This window comes from Gymnoscopelus braueri (genome assembly GCF_963280865.1).
Source record: "Gymnoscopelus braueri genome assembly, chromosome: 24".
Taxonomy (NCBI): domain Eukaryota; kingdom Metazoa; phylum Chordata; class Actinopteri; order Myctophiformes; family Myctophidae; genus Gymnoscopelus; species Gymnoscopelus braueri.
This window is the reverse complement of record NC_137626.1, coordinates 11,231,664-11,256,337: the sequence shown is the minus strand read 5'-3', so window position 1 is coordinate 11,256,337 and position 24,674 is coordinate 11,231,664. Positions and strand designations below refer to the sequence as shown.

The following is a 24,674-nucleotide window of genomic DNA, read 5'->3' as shown; positions in this document are numbered from 1 at the left end:
TGATTGGCGAATTCTGAACATTGCTGACCCACAATAACTATAGGGCTGCCAACACTCCTGGATCCTGCAGGAGTCTCCTGGATTTCGACAACGTCTCCTGACAATCTCCTGGCTTGTCATGTATCCTGGATTTCTCCTGGATTTGGGATTACACTCCTACCTTTTTAAAAGCCTATACTTTTAGCGTTGTAATGGATGAAATGTACCCATCCTTTTCCAATGCTATAAAGCCTGATAAAAGTATCAAACACACAAAATTCACCAAAACGCATGACATTACATCTACTCTGATAAAAGGTTTCGGTGGGAGGACCCCCAGACCCCCCGCTTGGGGAGTCCCCCCCCCCCCTAAAAAAAAAGATCTCCTGGATTCTGACAGTCCAATGTTGGCAGCCCTGACAATAACCTGACCTGGCAGAAACCTATGCTCCGAGGAGCACTTTTTTAAGTTATATGTTATGTTATGTCAACAAAGACCAAAATGACATTGTACCAATCAATCCCTCCCATGGTCCAGTGGTGCTGTCGGTAGTGGCGATTCAGCATCTATTAGCTACCATTCTCAAAGAAAAATGCAATATTTTCCTAATTGTGACATAATAACAGACACACCAAAAAAAAGTATAATTAGGCTACTGATTTTAGAATATGTCAAAAAGATAAGTATATCAAAACCTATGATTTGTTGTAGGCTATAGAGTTATTTGCACCTCTGTATATTCTATATAGCCTAAAGCTTTAATCTCATGAAATACATGCACGCCCCTATAGACAATATTGGTAGAACATCATGCTCGTGTGTGTGCGTGTGACCGTCCTACGTGCCTGTGCGTAACGGGCTGTGGCACGTGGTGCCCCACATCAACAAAAGCACATTGTCAGTGTCAGCCTCAGTCAGTCTGCAAGAAGACAAGGAGCAGACAGGACATCAGCTCTGCTCTGCTGGCACTGGGACTACTGTAGGGAACTGGACATTTATATAGGATACTACTGTATGGGAACTGGACATTTATATTTGGGAACTGGACATTTATATAGGTTACTTATATGGGAATTGACATTTATATAGGCTACCAACCCGTACGGATGAGATTCAGTACTGCAGGATGAAAATCTAAGGTATTGTGACTCATATTCTTATTAGAACATAAATAAACCTAAAGCTTGGTGTCATAAGTATGCATGCAGTCTCTATGGTTGACACGTTTATCCACTGATTGATTGATTGATTGATTGATTGATTGATTGATTGAATATTTTATTAGGCAGAAATGTAAAAACAACACAGCAAGTATAGCCTAAAACACTTTGTCTAAAAGGTCCGTTCAAAAAAGTCCACAAGGACTTACCAAAACTGCGCAATGCGTTGTGTGATCAATGTGATGCTATATATCTTCTTTTGTTGAATTAATTTCATTTTAATGTCTTTATTTCGTTTTTGGGAGTTTGTAGAAGACACATTCCCTCAAGTATGTAATGTAGGCTAACTATGTCATCTGCAACGCCGTCTCCAGATATTGTGACCGTTACGCATGCATGTGCGCCTTTATTCGCCATGCATGGCGATCCATGTGCTTTTGTTTGGCTTGGATCTCTCTTATTATTGGAGATTACTTATTCTCTTCAAACCGTGAGATCGATTGATTGAAGTGCTCATGTGCAGTGGTGAAAAAAAGTACTCAAATGTTTTACTTAAGTAAAAGTATTAATACTGCAATGTAGAAATACTCTGTTACAAGTAAAAGTCCGGAATAAAAAATGTAGGCTACTTGAGAAAAGGAAAAAACGTATTGGTATCAAGTATGTGGTTAAGTATGTTTTGTAATAATAATAATCAAAATCTACAAAGTAACTACAGTAACTAAAGTTTTCAAATAATTGTAGTGGAGCAAAAGCACAATATTTGCCACTGAGATGTTAGTGGAGTAGAAAATACAGAAAATTGGAATTACTCCAGTAAAGTAAAAAAAAATCCTCAAAATTGTGCTTAAAGGAGGAGTTCACCCAAAAAATGACTTATTTTCTATCAATTGCACACCCTATGAAGCCTTGAATCCATGGATTATTTTTTGTTTTTGTCGCATTCCTAAGCTAATAATTTGATTCCTGTGTCCTACCGGCTAATGTATCTGGTAGGAGACACAAAGTAGATTATTTGTGTCTCCTACCAGAAATACACACGGTCATCAAATTATTGTCTTAGGAATGCCACAAAAACAAAAATAAATCCATGAAATCAAGGCTTCATGGGGTGTGTAATTGATAGAAAATAAGTCATTTTTTGGGTGAACTCCTCCTTTAAGTACAGTACTTGAGTAAATGTACTTCGTTACTTTACGCCACTGCTCGTGTGTGATTTCCAGTGAACATGCCCTGCGTCCAAGCGCATCAGTGTGGCTCTTCCCCTCAAGGAGCCACCATCATCATCAGCCCCGCGTCGCAGCAGCAGCAGCAGTGTCCCCCCGGTGGTGGGGAGCGGGGCCCCTGCTGTGACCTCCTCCTCACCCCGGAGGTGGTCAAGTTCAGCATGGATCTGACCAACAACAACGCCGAGGCGGCCGCATGCACCACCTCAGTCCCCGGCAGCTTCTGCGCTCTGGTGGACAACTGCTCCTCCTCCTCCTCCTCCGGCTATAACGACGTCAAGCCTCCTCCGTGTCTGTTCCAGGTGCCCGTCCACCATCATCACGGGGAGCCGATGTCGTGCGTCAAAGTGGAGGACGTCGCGCACACCACGACGCACGGGTACCAGCATCAGCGCCACCATGAGCCCGAGGCTTCCCCGGGCTCCGTCTATTACAGATCCCCGTCTCCTCACGCACCGGTCGCCTCCGGTTTCCAAAGTCATCATCATCACGGACACGCGTGGGAAGACTCCGGGTGTCGGTACACTTTCCGTCAGGACTATTTGGCGGCGATGGATAAGAAAAACGCGCTTTCCCGCGTCTCCTTGTTTTCCCGCCAGCACGGCGGCGGGAACCCGAGTCACCTGAAGTTTGACGGCTCTCTCCACGTGTCCATGAACTTGGACGTGCATCAGCACCCGCTGGAGGGTCCCGGACCCCACGGAGGATCCCCCCACAGTGTGGGGGGCTTCCCCCTCCACCATGTCCTCCAGCTGGCCCACCATGGCCACCACCACCACCATCACCACTACGTGGATTATCATCATCAGGCTCCATCCTCTCCTCCTAGCGCCAGAGGAGCCTTCAGCAGCACGGAGGGCCTGTGCGCTGTCTGCGGGGACAACGCCGCCTGCCAGCACTACGGGGTGCGCACCTGCGAGGGCTGCAAGGGCTTCTTCAAGGTACATCTTTGATTGATTGATTTATTTCAGAGGTTTTCCAACCCTTGTCATATCAATCTCCATTATTTATTTGGCATTTAATTGAGCCACGGAACCATGCACCATTTGATGAGATTTTGCCTCTCAGACCCCAAGACTTAGAATATTTTTGTTATCGTTGGATAAGATTGTGTCCACGATTCCATACTGACGTGGTAGGCTACCATATAGGAGAGATAATAGGCAAAATAATAATAATTTAATTAAGTAATGCAGGTGTTTAACAATAATTTAACTCTTGAGAGCGTAAAATGAAACCAAATGGATTTGGTTTCATTTTACGCTCTCTCAAGAGTTAAAGATCTATAAGGGTTCATTTGGTTACCAACTCTCCATCATTTAGCTGCATGGGGACCACCTGGAACCCCCTCAGGGACACTGGTTGAGAACCACTGATTTATTTCATTATAGGCAAGAAAGCCTTTGGGCCCTATTTTCTCCAGTGCCTCCTTGCCCATTAACTTCTTTGCCATTTGTTACTATTTTTAAAAACATTTTCAAATAGTTCAAATAGCCAATCTACAAGCTCACAACGTGTCGATGTAGATCGGGAAAAAAAATGTGTAAATAGTCAAATAAAATAGTAAAAAATGGCAAAGAAGTTTAGATAATGAGTAAGGCACCGTGAAAATAGGGCCCTTTACCCCTGATTGGAACAATTTACCAGCAAATATTTCGATCCATGTCATCTTTTATTATGTTCAAATGTGCACTGTCTTCTTATTACACGATTTCTTGTGTCCCATGACTATTACACTATTATACTTTTTTATAAACAATGAAAAATTAACAACTATATTATAATAACCTATATCCCATCATAATAAATAACTAAATATGAAGATGACAACATATAACATGGATGATATATTTCTGTCATTCAGATTAAATAATGCAATGCAAAAAAAATAGGCTATAGCCTATACATTGGGCCACTTTGGACACAGCAGGGAGATACGTTTTCAGGCACATATTAGCAAAATGTCCTGTGAAAATGGTCAGCCACGTACTTAAAGTTCTATGTGTATCAGACAAGTGTCGCGCTGGCAGAAAGATCCCTTGAGGTTCTATAAGTTATGACTGACCACGGATCAGTATTTACCCAACGTCTGAACTGTGTGCATCTAGAATGTGTTGCAGCTTCAAATGGCTTTGAGGACACATTTGAGACTTGCGATTCATATACCATTTTGAGCAGTGATGTACAGTAACTAATTACATTTACTCAAGTACTGTACTTTTAAGTACAATTTTGAGACATTTTTACTTTAATGGAGATATTTTTCAGTACTCTAATATTATACTTTTACTCCACCACTATTATTTGAAATCTTTGGTTACTAGTTACTTTATAGATTTTGATTATTATTACAAAACATACATTAGTACCCACTTCAGCCATATATACATTTCGGCCATTTGAAAATAGACGATCTACAAGCTCTCAATGCATGGCCATGCAACTCATTGTCAGCTTGTAGATCTGCTATTTTAAAAAGTGTGTAGGCCTACACTTTATACATTTGAAAACGTGTGAAACGGCACAGTCTGCATAATGATTACTTTTACTTTTGCATTTAAGCACATGTTGATACCAATACTTTTGTACTTTTACAGTTTTACTCAAGTACATTTTGAATTCCGGACTTCTACTTGTAAAATAATATTTCTACATTACAGTATCGATACTTTTACTTAATTAAAACGTTAGAGTACTTTTTCCACCACTGATTTTCAGGCAACTGCAGGCACTTTGCTTTATTTGTCGTAAAAAATAAAAATAAAAAAGGCCTAGAGCGAGAATGGTTGAATGACAAGAAGAGAGAGAGCCTTTGGGCTGCTGTCACAAAGTCTCACATAAATGCATGTCAATTCAAATCAAAGGAGCTTTATTGGCCTGAGAAAACAGACGTTTACATTGCCAAAGCAAGTGTCAAAATAGTCCTAAATAAAATAAAGCTATACATCACATTGTGTCGTTATATATACATGTTATATATATAGGGTATAAAGCTTTTTGAAACAAATGGCAGCAATCTTTTGACAGTCACTTTTGGGACAATTAGCAGCATTTTTCTCAAAACTATTTAAATTGTATACGAAAAAAGCCTCAGATTCAAAATGTGTTTAGAGGTAGCAGCTCTGTTTATAGCCTGTATGTGCAGTTAGAGGTCCACTCGGACAGATAGTGTCGGAGGTGGAAAAAGTATACTCAAATACTACAAGTAAAAGTCCGGAATTAAAAATGTTCTTGAATAAAAGTACAAAAGTATTGGCATCAAAATGTACTTAAAGTACCAAAAGTAAAAGTACTCATTGTGCAGAATGTCCCATTTCAAGTTTTCAAATGTATAAAAATCTTTTGAAAATAGCAGATCTACAAGCTTACAATGCTGCATTGCGACGCATTGTGAGCTTGTAGATCGGCTATTTTCAAATGGCCGAAATGTATATAGTACACTTCAACAGTGGTTAATGTATGTTTTGTAATAATAATCAATCTACAAAGTAACTAGTAACTAAACTGTTCAAATAATTATAGCGGAGTAAAAGTACTATATTTGCCTCTGAGATGTAGTGGAGTAGAAGTAAAAGTAGTGGAAAATGGAAATACTCAAGCAAAGTACAAAATACCTCAACATTTTACTTAAGTACAGTACTTGAGTAAATGTACTTAGTTACTTTACACCACTGATCCTTATAGCGTCATAGCCCGCTATACTGGTGATATCAATTTCTTACTGTACAATCTCGTATAATGCCTCCAGTGTGCAAGAGTGACGTGTTGGCCCATTAAAATTGAGACAAATGTGCGTTTTGTTCCTTTTTCCGCCCCATGCAGCGAACGGTCCAGAAAAATGCCAGATATGTGTGTTTAGCTGCCAAAAGCTGTCCCGTAGACAAACGCAGGAGGAACAGATGCCAGTACTGTCGCTTCCAGAAGTGCCTGGCCGTGGGGATGGTCAAAGAGGGTGAGATTACATTCGTTGCATTACATTTAAGATTACATCTGATATACGCTTGTCTTCCTGCGTAATTGTTGCATGTGCATGGGACAAATGTGTTTACTTGAAAGCAACAGTGGTGTAAAGTAACCAAGTACATTTATTCAAGTACTGTACTTAAGTGACATTTTTAGGTTTTTTCTTTTTTACTTTAATGGAGTATTTCCAATTTTATGTATTTTGACTTCTACTCCACTACATCTTAGAGGCAAATATTGTACTTTTACTCCACTATAATTATTTGACAGCTTTACTAGTTAGTTGCAGATTTAGATTATTATCACAAAGCATACATTAACCACCTCAGCCCTATATATACTTTTTTTCAGCCATTTGAAAATAGCCGATCTACAAGCTCACAATGTGTCGCGATGCGACGCATTGTGAGCTTGTAGATCGGCTATTTTCAAAAGATTTTTGTACATTTTGAACTTGTGAAATGGGACATTCTGCACAATGAGTACTTTTACTTTTGGTATTTTTAAGTATATGTTGATGCCAAAACCTTTGTAAATTTACTCAAGTAAATCACTGGACATTTACTTGTAACAGACACTGCCGTATTGATACTTTTACTTGAAACATTGCAGTACTTTTTCCACCACTGGCAACCAACGATCCAAAAAATCCAACACTCGCTTTGTATCTGTGTCGTCATAGTGGTCCGGACCGCCAGTCTGAAGGGCCGACGGGGTCGCCTGCCCTCCAAACCCAAGGCTCTGCCGGATCCCTCATCATCATCTTCATCACCATCATCCTCGCCTCCGGGGTCCCTCCTGAGCGCGCTGGTCAGGGCGCACGTGGAATCGAACCCTCCCCCCTCTCGCCTGGACTTTTCCAAAGTAAACGCTCATGTCATGTACTCTACGAGTTGAAAGCGTATTCCAGTGGTTTTCAACCTTTTCCGGCCGTGACCCCCCGCCCAAGATGATCACATTTGATGGGGACCCCCCACACCCTGACAAGCTCTTGGAATGTAGGAGTTGAGGCAATTTTGTTTGACTCAGTTCCTCCTGAAAATAGCCGATCTACAAGCTCACAACGGTCACAACGCAAGGCGTTGTGAACTTGTATTTTCACGCTATTTTCACAATTTCTTATTGTATTTCTTTTATTTGACAATTTGGCCAATGTTTGACCAGTTTTTATAGTATAGTTTTTGGATTACTTTTGATGCACTAATGGTCTTATTCTTGTCTTATTCTAACCCTTTTTTAAGGTATTAAAAAGGTCTTAAAAGTCCTTAAATTGTCACTTCACTGTCATCTGGGGACCCCAATCATGTGCCCACAGTTTGAGAACCACTGGCGTATTCTAAGGTCAAATAGCTCTCAAAAGAATACTCCATGGATGCACAGTAAAAAAAAAAGTGTTACTGTGCATCAGGGGACACTTGCTGATTAAACCGGTGACCCCTGACCTCTCAGTTCCAGGTGGCTCCACCAGGAGGCAGTCCTCTCGCCGAGGACGCGGAACACGTGCGGCGGTTCTACGACCTGCTGACGGGCTCCATGGAGGTGATCCGCGGCTGGACGCACAGGATCCCTGGCCTCGCCGCTCTGCCCAGACACGACCAGGACCTCCTGTTCTACTCCGCCTTCCTGGAGCTCTTCGTCCTGAGACTGGCCTACAGGTGTTTATTTCAGTTTCCCCCAAATAATCACAAAGGCTATCTATATACCATACATGGGCAACTGGCGGCCCGGGGGCCACATGCGGCCCCCACCTTCACTTAATGGGGCCCGCAGGTTAATATCAGAATACTGACGATAATAATAATAATAACTTTATTTGTATAGCACCTTTCATACAAAATTGCAACCCAAAGTGCTTCACATCAAGACAATAAACAGTAGAATGCCAGAAAAATAATTGGCAAACAGAAACATAACTAAACAATGTAGTTATAACTAAAAATCAAGTAAACATAGGGCAGATTTATACACAATCAAAAATAGAAATAGCAATACAAAATAAAAGTAATAAAAATAATAAAAACAAAACGTGAACACAAGATGAATTTAAATAAATGCCATATTAAAAATATAGGTTTTTAGTTTACTCTTAAAAATACTGAGAGAGCTTGCCTTTTTAAGCTCTATAGTGGTAATGTATTCCACAACTTAGGGCCATAGACCCAGAAAGCAGCCACACCAGTGTTTTTATGAGAAGCATCGGGAACCTCTAGTAGGAGAGCGGAGTGATATACTATTGATTTCAGCTGTTACAATTCCAAACATGCAAACATAACCCGCTTTAATTCAGTCTATATTAGTAGCTTAATGACTAGTATTAAAATGCTATTGTCTTTTTTATGTCTAATGTATTTGTAAATAAGTTCATAAAGTTAAACATAAATATAACTAAATGCATTTGCACATTTGCAAAATGCACAATAAAAATGATACTTTTCAGGATTCCAATTAAAAAAAAAAAAAATCAGGTTTCCAATTAAAAAATAGCAGATCTACAAGCGAGCTTGTAGATCGGCTATTTTTGCTACTTTTTGTGTGACATAGAATGGCGAAGTATGGCATTCAATCGCGAAAAAAGTTAAAATACGGAGATAAGACGTGTCTGCCCGACAGTATATGCAATGTGGCCCTCTGGAGTGAGTGTGGAAATATAGTGGCCCTCTCTATCATCAAAGATGCCCACCCCTGATCTATACTATAGTGAGATATCTGTTTTCTTTTTTTCTATCGATTAGTCACCCCATGGAGACTTGAATTCATGGATATTGTTTTGTTTTTGTCACATTCCTAAGCCAATAATTTGATGACCAGCGGACCGGTAGGCAGCGTTTCCGGTAGACACAAAGGAGACTCTATATGGGTGCATCCACACACACACACACACACACACACGCGTCGAGTGATCGGACGTTCCATCCTCTCCCATGATATTAATTTGATTTCCATATCATTGGAGTGGATGGAACGTCCGGTGACTTGTGTGGACGCAGCCTTTGTGTCTCCTACTGGAACCGCTGCTGGTCATCAAATTATTGGCTTAGAAATGCGACAAAAATAATATATTAATATCAATGCATTACTGTATTGACATTTAGAGCATTTCCCCCAAATATATATATATATATTTTTTTTTTTTTATTCAGAAATGTTAAAAAATAGTGAACCTAACGGCAAGTTGTGAGCTTGTAGATCGTCTATTTCCCACTATATCTGAAATAGGGCTCAATTGGTTAATTCTAGGGGTGAGCCGATATATCGTCCCACAATATATCGCGATACGTTTTCGTGACGATATGTATCGTTTTGGCGTTTTTGAATAAAATAAAATAAAATAAAATAAAATACATATATATATTTTTTTTCAAAAACATTTTGGCAATAATAATAATGCAAAAACAGAAGTATTTGTTTGCATTTGATTCCCCCCCCCCCATATTTTCATAATAAAAAAGTCCCATATATCGTATCGTATTGGTATCGTAAGCCCAATATCGTGTATCGTATCGTGACTTTAGTGTAAGTGGTTAATTCACTGCTCACCATTGGCATGTACTTGTCTATTCCATGTTGTTCCATGCATCATAACGTCAGATCCAGCCCAGAGGAAGGGAAGCTGGTGTTCTGTGACGGCTCGGTGTACCACCGGCTGCAGTGTGTGCGTGGTTTCGGGGAGTGGATGGACAGCATCGTGGAGTTCTCCTCCAACCTGCAGAGGATGAGTCTGGACCTGTCCACCTTCTCCTGTATCTCCACCCTCGCGCTGGTCACGGGTAAGTTACAGTCGCAAATTGGCAAACTTTGTTAAAAATTGTACAGAAATTCCATTCTTCATAGTGCACACAGTGAAAGTGTTCATTTAAAGCATCTTTGATGATGGAGAGGGCCACTATATTTCCACACTCACTACAGAGGGCCACATTGCATAATATATACTGTTGGGCAGACACCTCTTATTTCCGTATTTGAACTTTTTTCGTAAATCATTGCCGTACTTCGAAATTCTATGTCACACAAAAGTAGCAAAAGTAGCTGATCTGCAAGCTCAAAACGCGTCGCTGTGCGACGCGTTTTGAGCTTGTTGATCTGCTATTTTTGCTATTTTTTAATTGGATTCCTGATTTAGTTTTAGCTATTTTTGAATTGGAATTTCAAATGTATTTTTTAGTTATACTTATGTTAACTTTATGAACTTAAATACAAATACATTGGACATAAAAAAGACTAGAATTTTAACCACTGAGCTACTTATATAGACTGAATTAAAGCGGGTCGTTTTGCATTAAGTGAAGGTGGGGGCCACATGTGGCCCCCGGGCCACCAGTTCCCCACGTATGATTTAAAGCATAGTGTAACTTTTTTTTGGTAACCAATCTGTATGGTAGTAGAGTATGTTGATACAATAGGCCTACAGTATAACTTATACATTGTGGTGGTTGTATTTTGTCTCCGTGCTCTTCTATTGAGAGACATTTAGATCGTGTCAAAGGTCATGTCTCACCTAGACACAGGATCTGACATGATATTTGAACCTGGTGGCCAAGATGTCAAGAATTATAATTATCTTAGATTCTTAAATTAACCCTTTAAGACCTGAGGACGATTCTACATGTCTCCTAAATCCCAACAGTTTTCTGAAAAACATATGTTTCTATATCGGTGGTGCTCAATATTTTTCATGTCAAGGACCCCCAGAATTATATGTATTTGGCACCCCCATCTCAAAATATGGTGTTCCAGGCACCCCCCAGAAGCAAAGATTTGAGTTAAAAATGTTCGCTTTAAAAATATATATATTCAAAGATTTGCACACATTTTCACGATTTTTCAAAAATAGCAGATCTGCAAGCTCGTAGCGCGGCACTCGGTGCCGCGCTACGAGCTTGTAGATCTGCTATTTTTGAATAGCCCAAAGTGTAAAAGAATGCTTTTTAGCTCAAATCTAAAAATGACACAGTTCCAGGTCTTAAAGGGTTAAGATTACATTTATCCCCTGAGCAAGCAGGCACGCTCTATTAGCTCAATGTTAAAAATATCAGCACTTGAGCGGGAAACCGGGTTCAATTCATGGGATAGAAGAGGAAAGTTATACACAGTGCTGCAATGTTGAATTGGAACGTGGTTGCACTCTATTTTAATGACGTGACGCGCACGCCGCTTAACACCTACACTACAGGTCACACAATGGACAATTGATATGCATCTAGGCTCATTCCTATGCTAATCCACCTGGTGTGAGTCGGGAGCCTTTGTAAACTTTGTTGAGGTGTGAATTTAAAATCGTTATAAATCTATGCGTGTGCCTGCGCATGCTCCTGGTCAAATATAGGTTCCTGCACGGCGTGCAAGGTCGTCCCGTGAGCAATGCAACCCTGGCTATACAGCTTTAACTCCGCGAGTGTACAAAATGCATGTACTCAAAATGTAGAAAACTCTCAGAGTTACAAATGAATAAATGAACATTGAGGATTTTACTGTGCAAAGTATAAAACATTTATATAGCCTGTAGCTATACTATCTTTAAACCACAATTACGCTTTTTGATTGTTTGTTTGTTTGTTTGTTTGTTTGTTTGTTTGTTTGATTGATTGATTGATTGATTGATTGATTGATTGATTGATTGATTGATTGTCTGTCTGTCTGTCTGTCTGTCTGTCTGTCTGTCTGTCTGTCTGTCTGTCTGTCTGTCTGTCTGTCTGTCTGTCTGTCTGTCTGTCTGTCTGACTGATTGATTGATTGATTGATTGATTGATTGACTGATTGATTGAATACTTTTTTTTAACAGTTCACAAATAGTACAATGCACACTTTTATAACAACGCTAAAAGGATAACACAAAAAGCCCTGAGGTGCTCGTTTCCATTGTGGTCCTATACTGTATGTATTCAACTCATCACGTATTCAATTCATCCCTTTTCAGAGAGGCACGGATTGAAGGAGCCCAGGAAAGTGGAGGACCTCCAGAACGCCATAGTCACGTGCCTGAAGGACCACGTGGTGAACTCTAGCGACGAGGAGGACGGTCGCGGAGGAGGAGGAGGAGCGGGTTCCTCCTGTCGATCGAACCATTTATCCGAACTCTTGGACAAGCTGCCCGAACTCCGCACCCTGTGTATCCAGGGCCTGCAGAGGATATTCTACCTCAAGCTGGAGGACCTGGTGCCTCCGCCGGCCATCATAGATAAGCTATTCTTGGACACGTTGCCATTTTAACTGTCATCACGCAAAAAAATACCTGGAACATTTTTATGTCGAACGTCATGGTCAAAAAAACATCCTTTATTCATTATGCCTGCTGTTTTGTCGAAATATATAGGGGGCGCTATCTTGCGCGCCACCTTAGCCCTTATGCCTAAACTTTTTGCCATTCTTTACCATTTTGAAAAACATTTTAAAATAGTTCAAATTGCCGATCTACAAGCTCACAACGTGTCGATGTAGAGCGGCTTCTAACCCATTAAGACCGGGAACGCATCTGTGTCATTTTTTTATTTCTTTGGCTATTCAAAAACAGCAGATATACAAGCTCATAGGAGCTACGAGCTCGTAGATCTGCTAATTTAGAAAATTGTGCAACTCTATGAATATACACTTCTACAAATGTCTTCTAAATTTTTTTTTTAAAGATCAGTGGTTCCCAAACCTTTTCATGTCAAGGACCCCCAAAATGATATGTATTTGGCCGCGGACCCCCATCTCAAAATATTTTGTTCCAGGGACCCCCCAGAAGCAAAGATTTGAGTAAAAAAAATTCGCTTTAAAAATATATATACATTCAAAGATTTGCACACATTTTCAAAAAAATTCAAAAATAGCAGATCTACAAGTTCACTCGGTGCCGCGCTATGAGCTTGTAGATCTGCTATTTTTGAATAGCCAGAGTATAAAATATGGATAAAGTGGTTACACAGATGCCTTCCCGGTTTGAATGGGTTCATAATGTTTTTAAAAATAGTAAAATATGGCTAAAAAGTTTAGGGATAAGGGGGTGAGGCGACGTACAAGATAGGGCCCAGGATATCATCTCTGTCAGTGGAAACCTCATATGTCCATAAAACTTGGGACAACATTTTCAGGATTCATATTTTCAAAAGCATCAAAAGCATAGCAGATCTACAAGCTAGAAACGTTTCGAGTTTGTGGGTCTGCTACTTTTGATGCTTTTGTGTGAAGCTGTATCATGATCAAGTAGGGTGTTAATTTACGCAAAAAAAAACACGAAAAGTTCGAATGTAATGTAATGTAAATCTCTCTTTAGGTCGTGAACCTAGTTTTGTAAACCGTAGCAATGAAGAAATTTTACAAGTTTTTGCCTTTTGAAAAGCAGGCTAAGCAGCCATTTTTTTCTCCCTTTTTTTTTTAGCTAAGCTATGATTTTGAAAGTTGGGATTGTAATTGTCATTAGGAGGTTAGGAGATGCATTTATTGCAGTATCTTGATGAATATACGAGAAACAGGCCCACGTTAACTTCAGGAAGAGTAGTTCATTGATTGATTAGATACTTTAAATCAGAAATGTAAACAGCACGAGGTACAGTCAGACATTACGTTTTTTTTAACGCTTGGGGACTTGTTTCCATTGTGGTCCTATGTATTCAATTCATCAACATAGCATAATAATACATGTCATCAACAAATACAAAACACTATTATGTACAAAGGAGAAAAGGGAAAAACACCTCCTTTCTATGGGAATTTACATTTACCTCCCCTTGTGGTCTCCTGATAGATGATAGTCAGGCAGATGCTTTATGAAACTCATTTCTGGTTGTGGGCTGTGTTGCCAGGTCTGCTTATTATAATTGTTCCCCAAGATTTTATTTGAAAATAGCAGATCTACAAGCTAACAACACGTTGTGAGCTTGTAGATCTGCTATTCTCAAATAGCTGATGTATATGTTTAAAGTGCTCATGTGGCCCATAGACGCTTGTTTTCCTAGACCCGGTTGCTTGTTTCTCTCACAGAATCTGGCAACGCTGGCTGTGGGTCTATTGTTGTCATGTGTCCAAGAATTCCACGTTTTATCAACATCAACCTGAGTGTCTCCTATATTTTATTTAGGTTATTTATAGCAGGCCTATATGAGTCATGTTGGATATAAGTTAGTCTATACGAGGTTAACTTGTATTATCAAAGATTTGTCTGTTAGATACGGATACATAGGCCTAATCAATGTATGCTCTTTAACCCTTTAAGACCTGAGGCGATTCTTAAAAAAAAATCTAAATCCTAACAGTTTTTGGAAAAAAATCGAAACATTTTTTTTTTCTCGATTTTTCAAAAATAGCAGATCTACAAGCTCATAGCGCGGCACTCGGTGCCGCGCTATGAGCTTGTATATCTGCTATTTTTGAATAGCCAAAGACATCTAAAGTGACACAGATGCGTTCCAGGTATCAATGGGTTAATGACTAATTTGTTAATTATCCAGAACTTAATGGGGCATTAATAGGCCCTATGTGTCATTCTGTCACAAGTTAAGTGAATAAAAATAATGCCATGATGTAGACTAATACAGCCCAAAATCGTGATTTTGCTATATGCATCATTTTAAGATGAGTTGTGTAAATGTTGTTTATTTATCTAAAAAGTTATTTTTTAAATTGTTTTATTATTGTTAAATTGTATTCATTTTAGAAGTAGGCCTGACACACATGAACTAACCAACACACTGAGTGAATCCAAAGGCTTCCTCGATATCCGGACGGTTTGTGATGATAAACCCTATATTGATTCATTTTAATATTCATTAATCAGCGCCACTCCCAAATTGCTCTTTGTCTGTTGAGTCACAAAATGCAAAATATACTGTTTATTAAAATGAATCAATACACTGAGGTAATGAACAACAAAGCAGAGGAAATAGCGAATGCATTGATTAGTCGCATGCATGGCGAGGTACTAACTTCCATATGAGCACACGTGTCCAATTTGGAAAGTTTTCAACACATATTAGGTATTACGGTAGGGTAAGGGATTTCCCTTTGTTAAAATACGTGTTTAATAGCTCTATATCCTGATAGTAGGCTGTGTTTGTTCAGTAACAGGAGTCTCCATCACTCCATGTCTCTCCAGCTCTTTAATAAACAGAAACTTCATTTATAGGATATCAATTTCATCCAATCAGGAGAGAGAACTCACACAGGATACATGATTAAACAAGTGAAATTGGGAGTGATGACACAATAAAATACTATAAAAAAAAGTTTAGCTGATAAATATTCCCTTCTGATTGGCTCAAATTTGGCCATCCACCAGAACATGTATTTTCTCTTTATGAAAGAGCTGGAGAGACAGAGACCCAGCTGTTACTGAACAGACACGCTATATGGCAATGATTACTATCAGAATATTAGTGCTTTAACCTTTTAACAAAAAACTTTTGTTTTAACCAAATAAAAGATCTCTTACCCTGCTTTTAAAGCACGTTTGTTACTGAATTAAAGGGATAGTTCACCCCCAAAATGACACATGGCATTCCCCCCCCTTCTTCTGGGAGGGACAATAAATTTGATATATGTAAAAGGTCTTATAAAAATAAACGATTATGCTTGCTAGAAAGTATAATAAAGGCCACAGATATGATAGAGCCGGCAGAGAAATGCACTGGCTTCATTCACAGCATGTGGAGATAAACCCAATCCATACTATTGGTGAAACGTCACGTTATATTCTGACGGAGCGGAGGAGGATTGAGGAAAGGGGCGCACACAGTATAGGCCATTGGTTCTCAATGACCAGGGGTCCTTGGGGGGGGGGGGGGGTTCCAGGGGGCCCCCAGCAAAATGTTAACCCAGCAAAATGTTAATACATTTTGACCCCTTTATCCATATGCTGTACGTGGGCTATTGAAAAATTGTTGAACATTTTTGGAAAGATAATTTTCAAGGCATTTTCAGATGGGGGTCCGCGGCCAAATACGTTTCAATTTGGGGGTCCTTGACATGAAAAAGGTCTGAGAACTACTGCAGTGGGCTACCATGCTTATACGTGAGCATGACAGACAGACAGACAGACAGACAGACAGGTTTTTTTAAGGTTTTGTGTCTGGTCCTAAAACAGACAAAAGCAGCGATTCAAGCCCTTTTCACCCGTTCTTCTGTGACGGTATATATATATACAGTATAGGGCCCGTATACGTCTTATCTCAAGAGCCCATGAACTCTGGGGGGTTTTCTGAGGGTCCAGGTGCCTTTGATCTCTGCGTCAAGCCATCTTCAATATACAGCTTAGCCCTTATCTGGGCCGTCGCAGAGGCCCAGAGAGAAGCCACGGACCACCGCAGTGGCTTGACAGCTTGACGTGACTATAGGACCACTTTTAAACTGTAATCTGACACAGATTAACTGTTTTAACCCATTAAGACCTAAAGTCGATTCTACGAAGGCCTTCTAAATCATTGGTTCTCAAAGTGGGGTGCGGGGACCCCCAGGGGTCCTTGAGGGAGTTCCAGGGGGTCCCCAGCTAAATGATAGATAGTTAGGAACCAAATGGACCCTTATGGGTCTGTAACTCTGAGAGTGTACACTCTCAAGAGTTAAATTAACATTGATTTTACAATATAAATTGGGGTCCCAGAGATATAAATGCCATTAAATGGGGGTCCGTAGCCTAAAGCATGTCAAACTGGGGGTCCTTGAAATTAAAATGGTTGAAAATCACTGCTACAGACATAAAAATCTCCTCTTATCGGGGTCCTGGGCATATCTTTTCAAATGGGGGTCCGCGGGTTAATAAGTGTCAATTTGGGGGTCCTTGACATGAAAAAGTTTGAGAACCACTGTTCTAAATCAGTAGTTCTCAATGTTTTTCGTACCAAGGACCCCCAAAATGATATTTGGCAGTATATTCCTGCCTCAGCCTGACACATATTACATACATTCACTTTTCTTGAGTAGTCTCACAATAGCCAGATGTTTAAAGGAGAAATTCACCCAAAAAATTACTTCTCTCCTATCGGCTACCGGAAATGCACCCGGTCATCAAATTATTGACTTAAGAATGTGTCAAAAACTAAAACATCTCAATGCATTCAAGGCTTCATGGGGTGTGCAATTGATAGAAAATACGTCATTTTTTGGGTGAACTCCTCCTTTAAATACGTAATCAAACAACGTTGAGACACACATACTGAAAAGGGTTTAACCCATTAAGACCTGAGGCCGATTCTACAAATGTCTTCTAAATCCTAACAGTTTTTCGAAAAAACGTACGCTGCTATAATCAGTGGTTCTCAAACTGTTTCATGTCAAGGACCCCCAAAATTATATGTATTCGGCCGCAGACCCCCATCTCAAAATATGTCGTTCCAGGGACCCCCCCAGAAGCAAAGATTTGAGTAAAAGAAATTTGCTTTAAAAATATATATATATTCAAAGATTTTCACAAATTTTCACTACTTTTCAAAAATAGCAGATCTACAAGCTCGTAGCACGGCACTCGGTGCCGCGCTATGAGCTTGTATATCTGCTATTTTTGAATAGCGCCAAAGTATAATATAATGGTTAAAGTGGTGACACAAATGCGTTCACCAACCACAGAACAACCACAGCCTTCCGTTACAGCTACAGGGTTACCCAGGGTTACCCAGCGTGATATAACTATGAGAGTGACAACACTAGCGTTGACTCCCAATGTAAGAATGGAATGCGGAAGTTCTCTTTCTCAATGAGGAAGTTCCAATGTTTGGAACTACCAGTGGTGTAAAGTAACAAAGTACATTTACTCAACTTCTGCACCGAAGTACAGTTTTGAGGTACTTTTACTTTACCGGAGGATTTACAATTGTCAGTGCTTTTACTTCTACTCCATTACATCTCAGAGGCAAATATTGTACTTTTACTCCACTACAATTATTTGAAAACTTTAGTTACTAGTTACTTTGCAGATATAAATTGCTACATTATAAAACATACATCAACCACTTTAGCCCTATTTTATACCTAGGCTATTTGAAAATAGCCGATCTACAAGCTCACAACGTGTCGCTTCGCGACGTGTTGTACGTTCGTAGATCTGCTATTTTCAAACATTTTAGTACTTTTACTTTTGGTACTTTAAGTACATTTTGATGCCAATACTTTTCTACTTTTACTCAAGTTCATTTTTAATTCCGGACGTCTACTTGTAACGGAGTATTTCTACTTTGCAGTATTGATACTTTTACTTAAGTGAAACATCTGAGTACTTTTTCCACCACTGCTCTTCAGAGCTCACTTCCACTATAACCTAAAGTCACTTTGCACTTCCTTTCCCCACTAAAACTTTCACGTATAGGCCCCTGTCTGCACGTCTCAGCTGCATTCTTCTGTGTGACTCTTCAAAAGGTCACAGAAACAACCAAACCGGGTCCCTTAAAAACCTCCCCCAGAGAGAGACCACTGCGCGATGTAGACCTAATTTATAATCCTCAAACGTCCACCTCATCCACTCCTCCTGAGCCTAGGCTATGCCTTCGCCCCCAAAACCAGTTATTCCTCTTCAAACGGTCCCATCAGACACCTTTTGGAGAGGAGAGATGGGTCCACACGATAGAGGGATTGAAATCTGTTTTTTTTTTCGAGTCCCCCCCCCAGCCAATAATCCTGTGGCTTAACCCATTAAAACCGGGAACGCATCTGTCTGACCACTTACCATTATTTTATACTTTGGCTATTCAAAAATAGCAGATATACAAGCTCATAAGCGCGGCACCGAGTGCCGCGCTATGAGCTTGTAGATTTTTTTTTATTGTACAAATTTGTGCAAATCTTTGAATATGTATATATTTTTAAAGCGAACATTTTTAACTCAAATACCCAAAAACATATCATTTTGTAAAACAAAAAACATTTGTAGAATCCCCAGAAGCAAAGATTTGAGTTACAAATGCAAAAAAAAATCATGGTTTTTAAAAACAATAGCAGATCTACAAGCTCATAGTGCAGCACTCTGTGCCACGCTATGAGCTTGTACATCTGCTGTTTTTGAATAACCAAAGTGTAAGATAATGGTTAAAGTGGTTCAAATCTAAAATGACAGATGCGTTCCCGGTCTTAAAGGGTTAAGCGTTCTCTTACATCTCTTCCTGGGTGGAGTTGGCATTGTAAACTCTTTTCCTGCACTCTGACATCCTTCTGTGTTTGTCATTCGCCTGTATGTGTGGGTATAGTCACATGCGACCACCTAGGTTTGAATCCAGGTCTCCTGCATTGCAAGAACAACACATCCACCACTCACCAAGAGGAACAGCAAGGGATAGTATGGGTTTCTGGACTTCAGGCATGGCTACTGAGCTCCATTCTCCTTCTATGACCTACATAGTGTTCCTAAAATCACTTTAAAACATAATTGGATTTGTAGACGTCAGCCCGTGACAAAACGTATTTGGTCACTGATGCAGTGCATCAGCATTGATTTTGACAGCAAATTTTGATTTAGTTTTAGTTTTAAAAAAATCATTTAGTTTTAGTCATATTTTAGTAATCTGATATGTTTTAGTTTTTGTCTAGTTTTAGTCGACTAAATATCATAAGATTATAGTCGACTAAATCTACAGTTGATTTAGTCGACTAAAATGCATTCAGGCGGTGCCTTGATGGCGTCGTAATGGTTGATTTTACACTTGGTTGCATGCTGAAAATAGCAGATCTACAAGCTCATAACGAGTCGCAGCGATCTGCTTGTAGATCGGCTACTTTCAGAGCGCAACACCCGAGCGCAACCAAACATAAAATGACTTGCCTTTTAGTTCTACTGGATCTCTTCTCCACTAGTCCCTCACTAACATTTCAGTCCAGTTTTTATTTGTTGTGGTCCACTTGTCCCCTTAGACCAGGAAAGGGGTCACTCAATCCAAAGTTATTCTAATCATCTTTATTATGATGAAACACTTCTATCCTGATATGATAGAGGTGGTCTCTTCCAGGATGACAATGCCCCCATCCACAAGGCAGGAGGGGGGTCACTGAATGGTTTGATGATTATAAAAATGATGTGAATCATAATATGCTATGGACTTCACAGGCACCGGATATGAACCCAAACACTTGTGGGAGATTTTGCACCAACGTCTCAGTCTCTCGATCTCCACAACCATCCTTAAAACATCAAATGAGGGAAATATGTATATTTGTTAGAATGGTGTTCGACCCTTCCAGTACAAGTCGAGAGACTTGTACGATCTATGCCAAGGAGCATTGAAGCTGTTCTTTTGGCTCTGGGTGGCTCAACGTCTTCCTAAGACACTTGATGATTCCTTTAGTTTGTCACCCGTCTGCAATTGCAGGTCACAGCAGCAATCAGACATTGCTCTCATACACTATGGTTCTCAAAGTGTGGTCCAAGGGACCCTCAGGGTTCCTTGAGAGGGTTCCATATGGACCCTAATCTCTCAAGAACAGCTTCTGCACTGCGTTGGAATCTGTCGGGGAGGTTCGTCATAACGAGTGCGCATTCAGATCAGGAAGTAGGCCGCGCTTTACCCAATCACATGTAGTGGGCGGGATTCACATGTCCGTCGATCTTTCCCCCTCGAAACAAACCGAAACTAATTTAACAATAGCGTCCGCGGAGCAGACAAAACCACGGAAATATATTCACATTTTAACTTACTCTTTCATCATAGAAACAAGTGGGCTTATAACCAAAACGATCCATGTTCTCTGGGAGAAGTGGTGTTAGTGTTCCGTGTAGAAATATTGTTAGTGGGAATGAAAACATAGTCGCACCAACCGGAAGTGATGCGCTGAAGGCGCATCACAAACACCGGTTTCCTTGTGCTCTGGTGTTACGTTATCGTCCGCCCAGAGCCAACAGACATAGAACAAACAGCAGAGGGCGCTGTTTTTCATTTTCAGTTGGCGATGGGTTCCCAGATTGTATGGACCCTAACAGGGCTGTAACTCTGAGTGTACAAATGGAACCAAATGGACCCCTTGAAATTAAAACGTTTGAGAACCACCACTGCTCTGTGGGCGGGGGGGTGGGGAGTAGTCATGCCCTGTGCATACAGATGGAGAATTGACATTATGTGCACTGTGCTCATTGTGCCCCCCCCCCCCCCCCCCCCCCGAAGGTGGACCCTCTAGTCAAACACAGCCTCCCGTTTTCCCCCCCGCCGGAATACCCGCCCAATTAGTCCAACCCAGACAGCCGTGTTTGAACTCAATCTGGCGTTGGCCGCACACACAATGTGGTCGGAGACATGTAGAGGTAGGTACAGTGGTGTAAAGTAACTAAATACATCTACTCAAGTAAATTGTACTTAAGTACAATTTTGAGGCACTTTTACTTTACTGGAGTATTTCCAATTGCCTATACTTTTACTTCTACTCCACGACATCTCAGAGGCAAATATTACTAATACTTTTATTCCACTACAATTATTTGAAAACAGATATGAATTATTACATTATATAAAACATACATTAACCACTTTAGCCCTATTTTATACCTAGGCTATTTGAAAATAGCCAATCTACAAGCTCACAACGCGTCTCGACGCGTTGTGAGCTTGTAGATCTGCTATTTTCAAACATTTGGTACTTTAAGTACATTTTGAAACCAATACTTTTACTCAAGTCAATTTTGAATTGCGGATTTGACAGAGTATTTCTACATTGCAATATTGATACTTTTACTTAAGTAAAACCTTTGAGTACTTTTTCCACCACTGGGTAGGTATGCACGCACACACACAGACACATGATGAACACACAGACACCCGTGCTGACGCACAGATACGCTCTCTCACTCTCTGTAATTATGTCTCTCATCCATACACTGTCTGTCTGTCTAAGCATAGACAAGCATGGACAACGTTACGCCCATAGACCGTAAATGAAGCCTATTTTTCAACGATTTCAAATCCGCCATCTTTCTATAACCTATGCACTCGGAAATGAATGCTATTGGTTGGGACCAGAGCGGGGGTGGGGAATGAACGCTATTGGTTGTTAGTTGTAGGGTATAGCCTCAATCTCCAGGCTTTTATTGTTTAGTTTTGCTAAAAAAAAAAAAAGCCTGGACCAGCGCGTCAGTGTACCCGGTATAGGAAGTGTTTCATTTCCCCCAACCAACCAGAGTGCACTGGGCGTCGCTCGTAATGTTGTGTTGACGGGGCGGGGGCTGACAGACAGATCGGTGAACCAATGGGATCAGGCGCATTCTCTCCGCGCTGATTTTAAACCCGCCCCTCTATACACGAAAGCAGGAAGGCTAGTGCAGCCTAGTTGTAGGGAAACGTCGAATGCCGACCACACATGCTCGGTCGGCTACCAACCGTCGGGCTGGCGGAGAGGAGGTAGAGCTCTCTGGTTGGCTGCTATAGGAGGGGTAGCGGGGTACCCTTTCTAACACACAGGAAATTCTTGAATGGAATATGTCATCCTCTCTAGTGATTATCATCACCTCAGGAAATGAAAGTCATTCTTCGACTGCACTTTAAGTTGCTCTCTGTATAGCTGATGGCGGCCCAACTTCAAATTACATTATTGGGCCTTCACCCTTCGTCCCCTTTTAAAATGGTTTGACTCGACAACTAAAGTTTCTTGGCGAGAGCTTGAGGAGAGTTTGGTACATCCTATTGAATTGAGAGATCTTATCTATTCAAACATTACTACTAATCAATGCAAAGTTCGCTTTGGGCCAATCATTTTTCAGTTAGTAGCCGAAAAGGGCAGCAGAAAAAACGTGCAAGTTTGATCTAAAATGGAATCTCTTTTCCCCTCTGTTCGATAATCAAGGACTTTTGTTGGCGGGACGTCCCATTCGCTTTCCTAGGTGGAGTTCTAAGGGGATTCATACATTGGGGGATTTATTTGATGATAATAGCTTACGTTCATTTCAGAATTGATGTGTTCTAATTTGCCAGGTACCTCATTTTTCTTCTATTTAGAACTGAGAACATCCATGAGGGCTTATGGGGTTCCATGGCAGACTTCCCTTAACTGCACCCTTTGCATAGACTCATCTGTGATGTTAGTAGATCAAGAGGTCTCGTTTCCACAGTATATGCATTTTTATTAGAATCTACTGTGGATACTTTATGGAGGAATGACATAGCAAATTTGGATCCTGATTTGTGCTGGGACACAGTTTGGTCTATATATTATTTTGCTGTCTTCTAGAAATCCAGATCATCAACAGATTCATTTAAATTGTGTTCACCAAACATATTTGACTCCCTGCAGATTATGTGCTATAAGGATCTTAAGTCGCCCCAACTGCACCTTTTGTACTCCAAATGTTATTGGTACCTTTTTTCATATGGTTTGGGAATGTCCAAATGTTTCCTCATTTTGGAATATGGTTGCCGCTAAACTGTCATTACTTTTGGAAGTTGATATTACACCTTTTCCATCTTTATTTATTTTAAATGATGTGCCCCAGCTACACCTGAACTGCACTCACAAGCGCATCTTCTTTGCCGGATTAACAGCAGGCTACGAGGTGGAAACCTCCTCATACCTTAACATTTCGCCGATTTTTAGATATGGTATATCTGGAACTGTCAGCGGTGAGATAAACGTTAACATATGTTCTAACATTGCAGATAAGCTTATGGGCTTGATCTAGGCTGTCCTTACACAGTGGTGTAACTTATCACAGGTATGCATGGTGTTTGGCCCTTGCTTTTCGTGGCATTGTTGGTCCTGGGAGGGATGGGTGGGTTTGCTTATTATTTTCTTTTCTTGAACCTTTGTGTTGTTTTTAAGTTGTGTATGTATTTGTATCTTGTTTTGTTTTTTTAATTCATGATGTATCTAAGTGTACTGGCAGGCATACCGTCATACTCAACACAAAATACAGACATTCCTCAACGCTGCCTCCGACGCCTCCTAGGAATATACTGGCCCAACACCATCTCCAATGCCAACCTGTGGGACCTCACTAGACAGGACACAATAGGAACACAAAATCGGGAGGAGGAAATGGAATTGGATCGGTCATTGGTTCTCAAAGTGGGGTCCGGGGACCCCCAGGGGTCCTTGGGGGGATACCAGGGGGTCCCCAGCAAAATGTGTTAATATAGCGTCACAATAATAATTAACCACTTTAACCTTTTTAACTCAAACCTTTGCTTCTGGGGTCCCTGGAACAACATGTTTTGAGATGGGGGTCCGCGGCCAAATACATATCATTTTGGGGGTCCTTGACATGAAAAAAATGTAAAACCACTGGGATAGGTCACACACTGCGAAGACATAATAAATCAATCACAAAACAGGCGCTATTAAACATGGAACCCGCAAGGCAGGAGGAAGAGAGGAAGGCCTAGAGCCACATGGAGAAGAACCACAGAGCAAGAGATGAAGGCGCAAGGGCTGTCATGGCGACAACTGGAGCGGAGGGCACAAGACCGAAGGGGA

The 24,674-nt window shown here is 40.6% G+C and overlaps 1 protein-coding gene across 1 annotated transcript; it reads left to right on the top strand.

Moving 5' to 3' along the window:
* Window positions 1-2,368: 2,368 nt before the first annotated feature.
* On the top strand, window positions 2,369-12,536 carry LOC308080295 (nuclear receptor subfamily 4 group A member 2-like; the record flags this gene model as incomplete). Its single annotated transcript, XM_080422091.1, has 6 exons — window positions 2,369-3,307; window positions 6,189-6,318; window positions 7,012-7,193; window positions 7,785-7,984; window positions 9,918-10,096; window positions 12,244-12,536. 6 exons carry the CDS (start codon window positions 2,369-2,371, stop codon window positions 12,534-12,536), a joined length of 1,923 nt encoding a protein of 640 aa, XP_080278217.1.
* Between the last annotated feature and the right edge of the window lie 12,138 nt (window positions 12,537-24,674).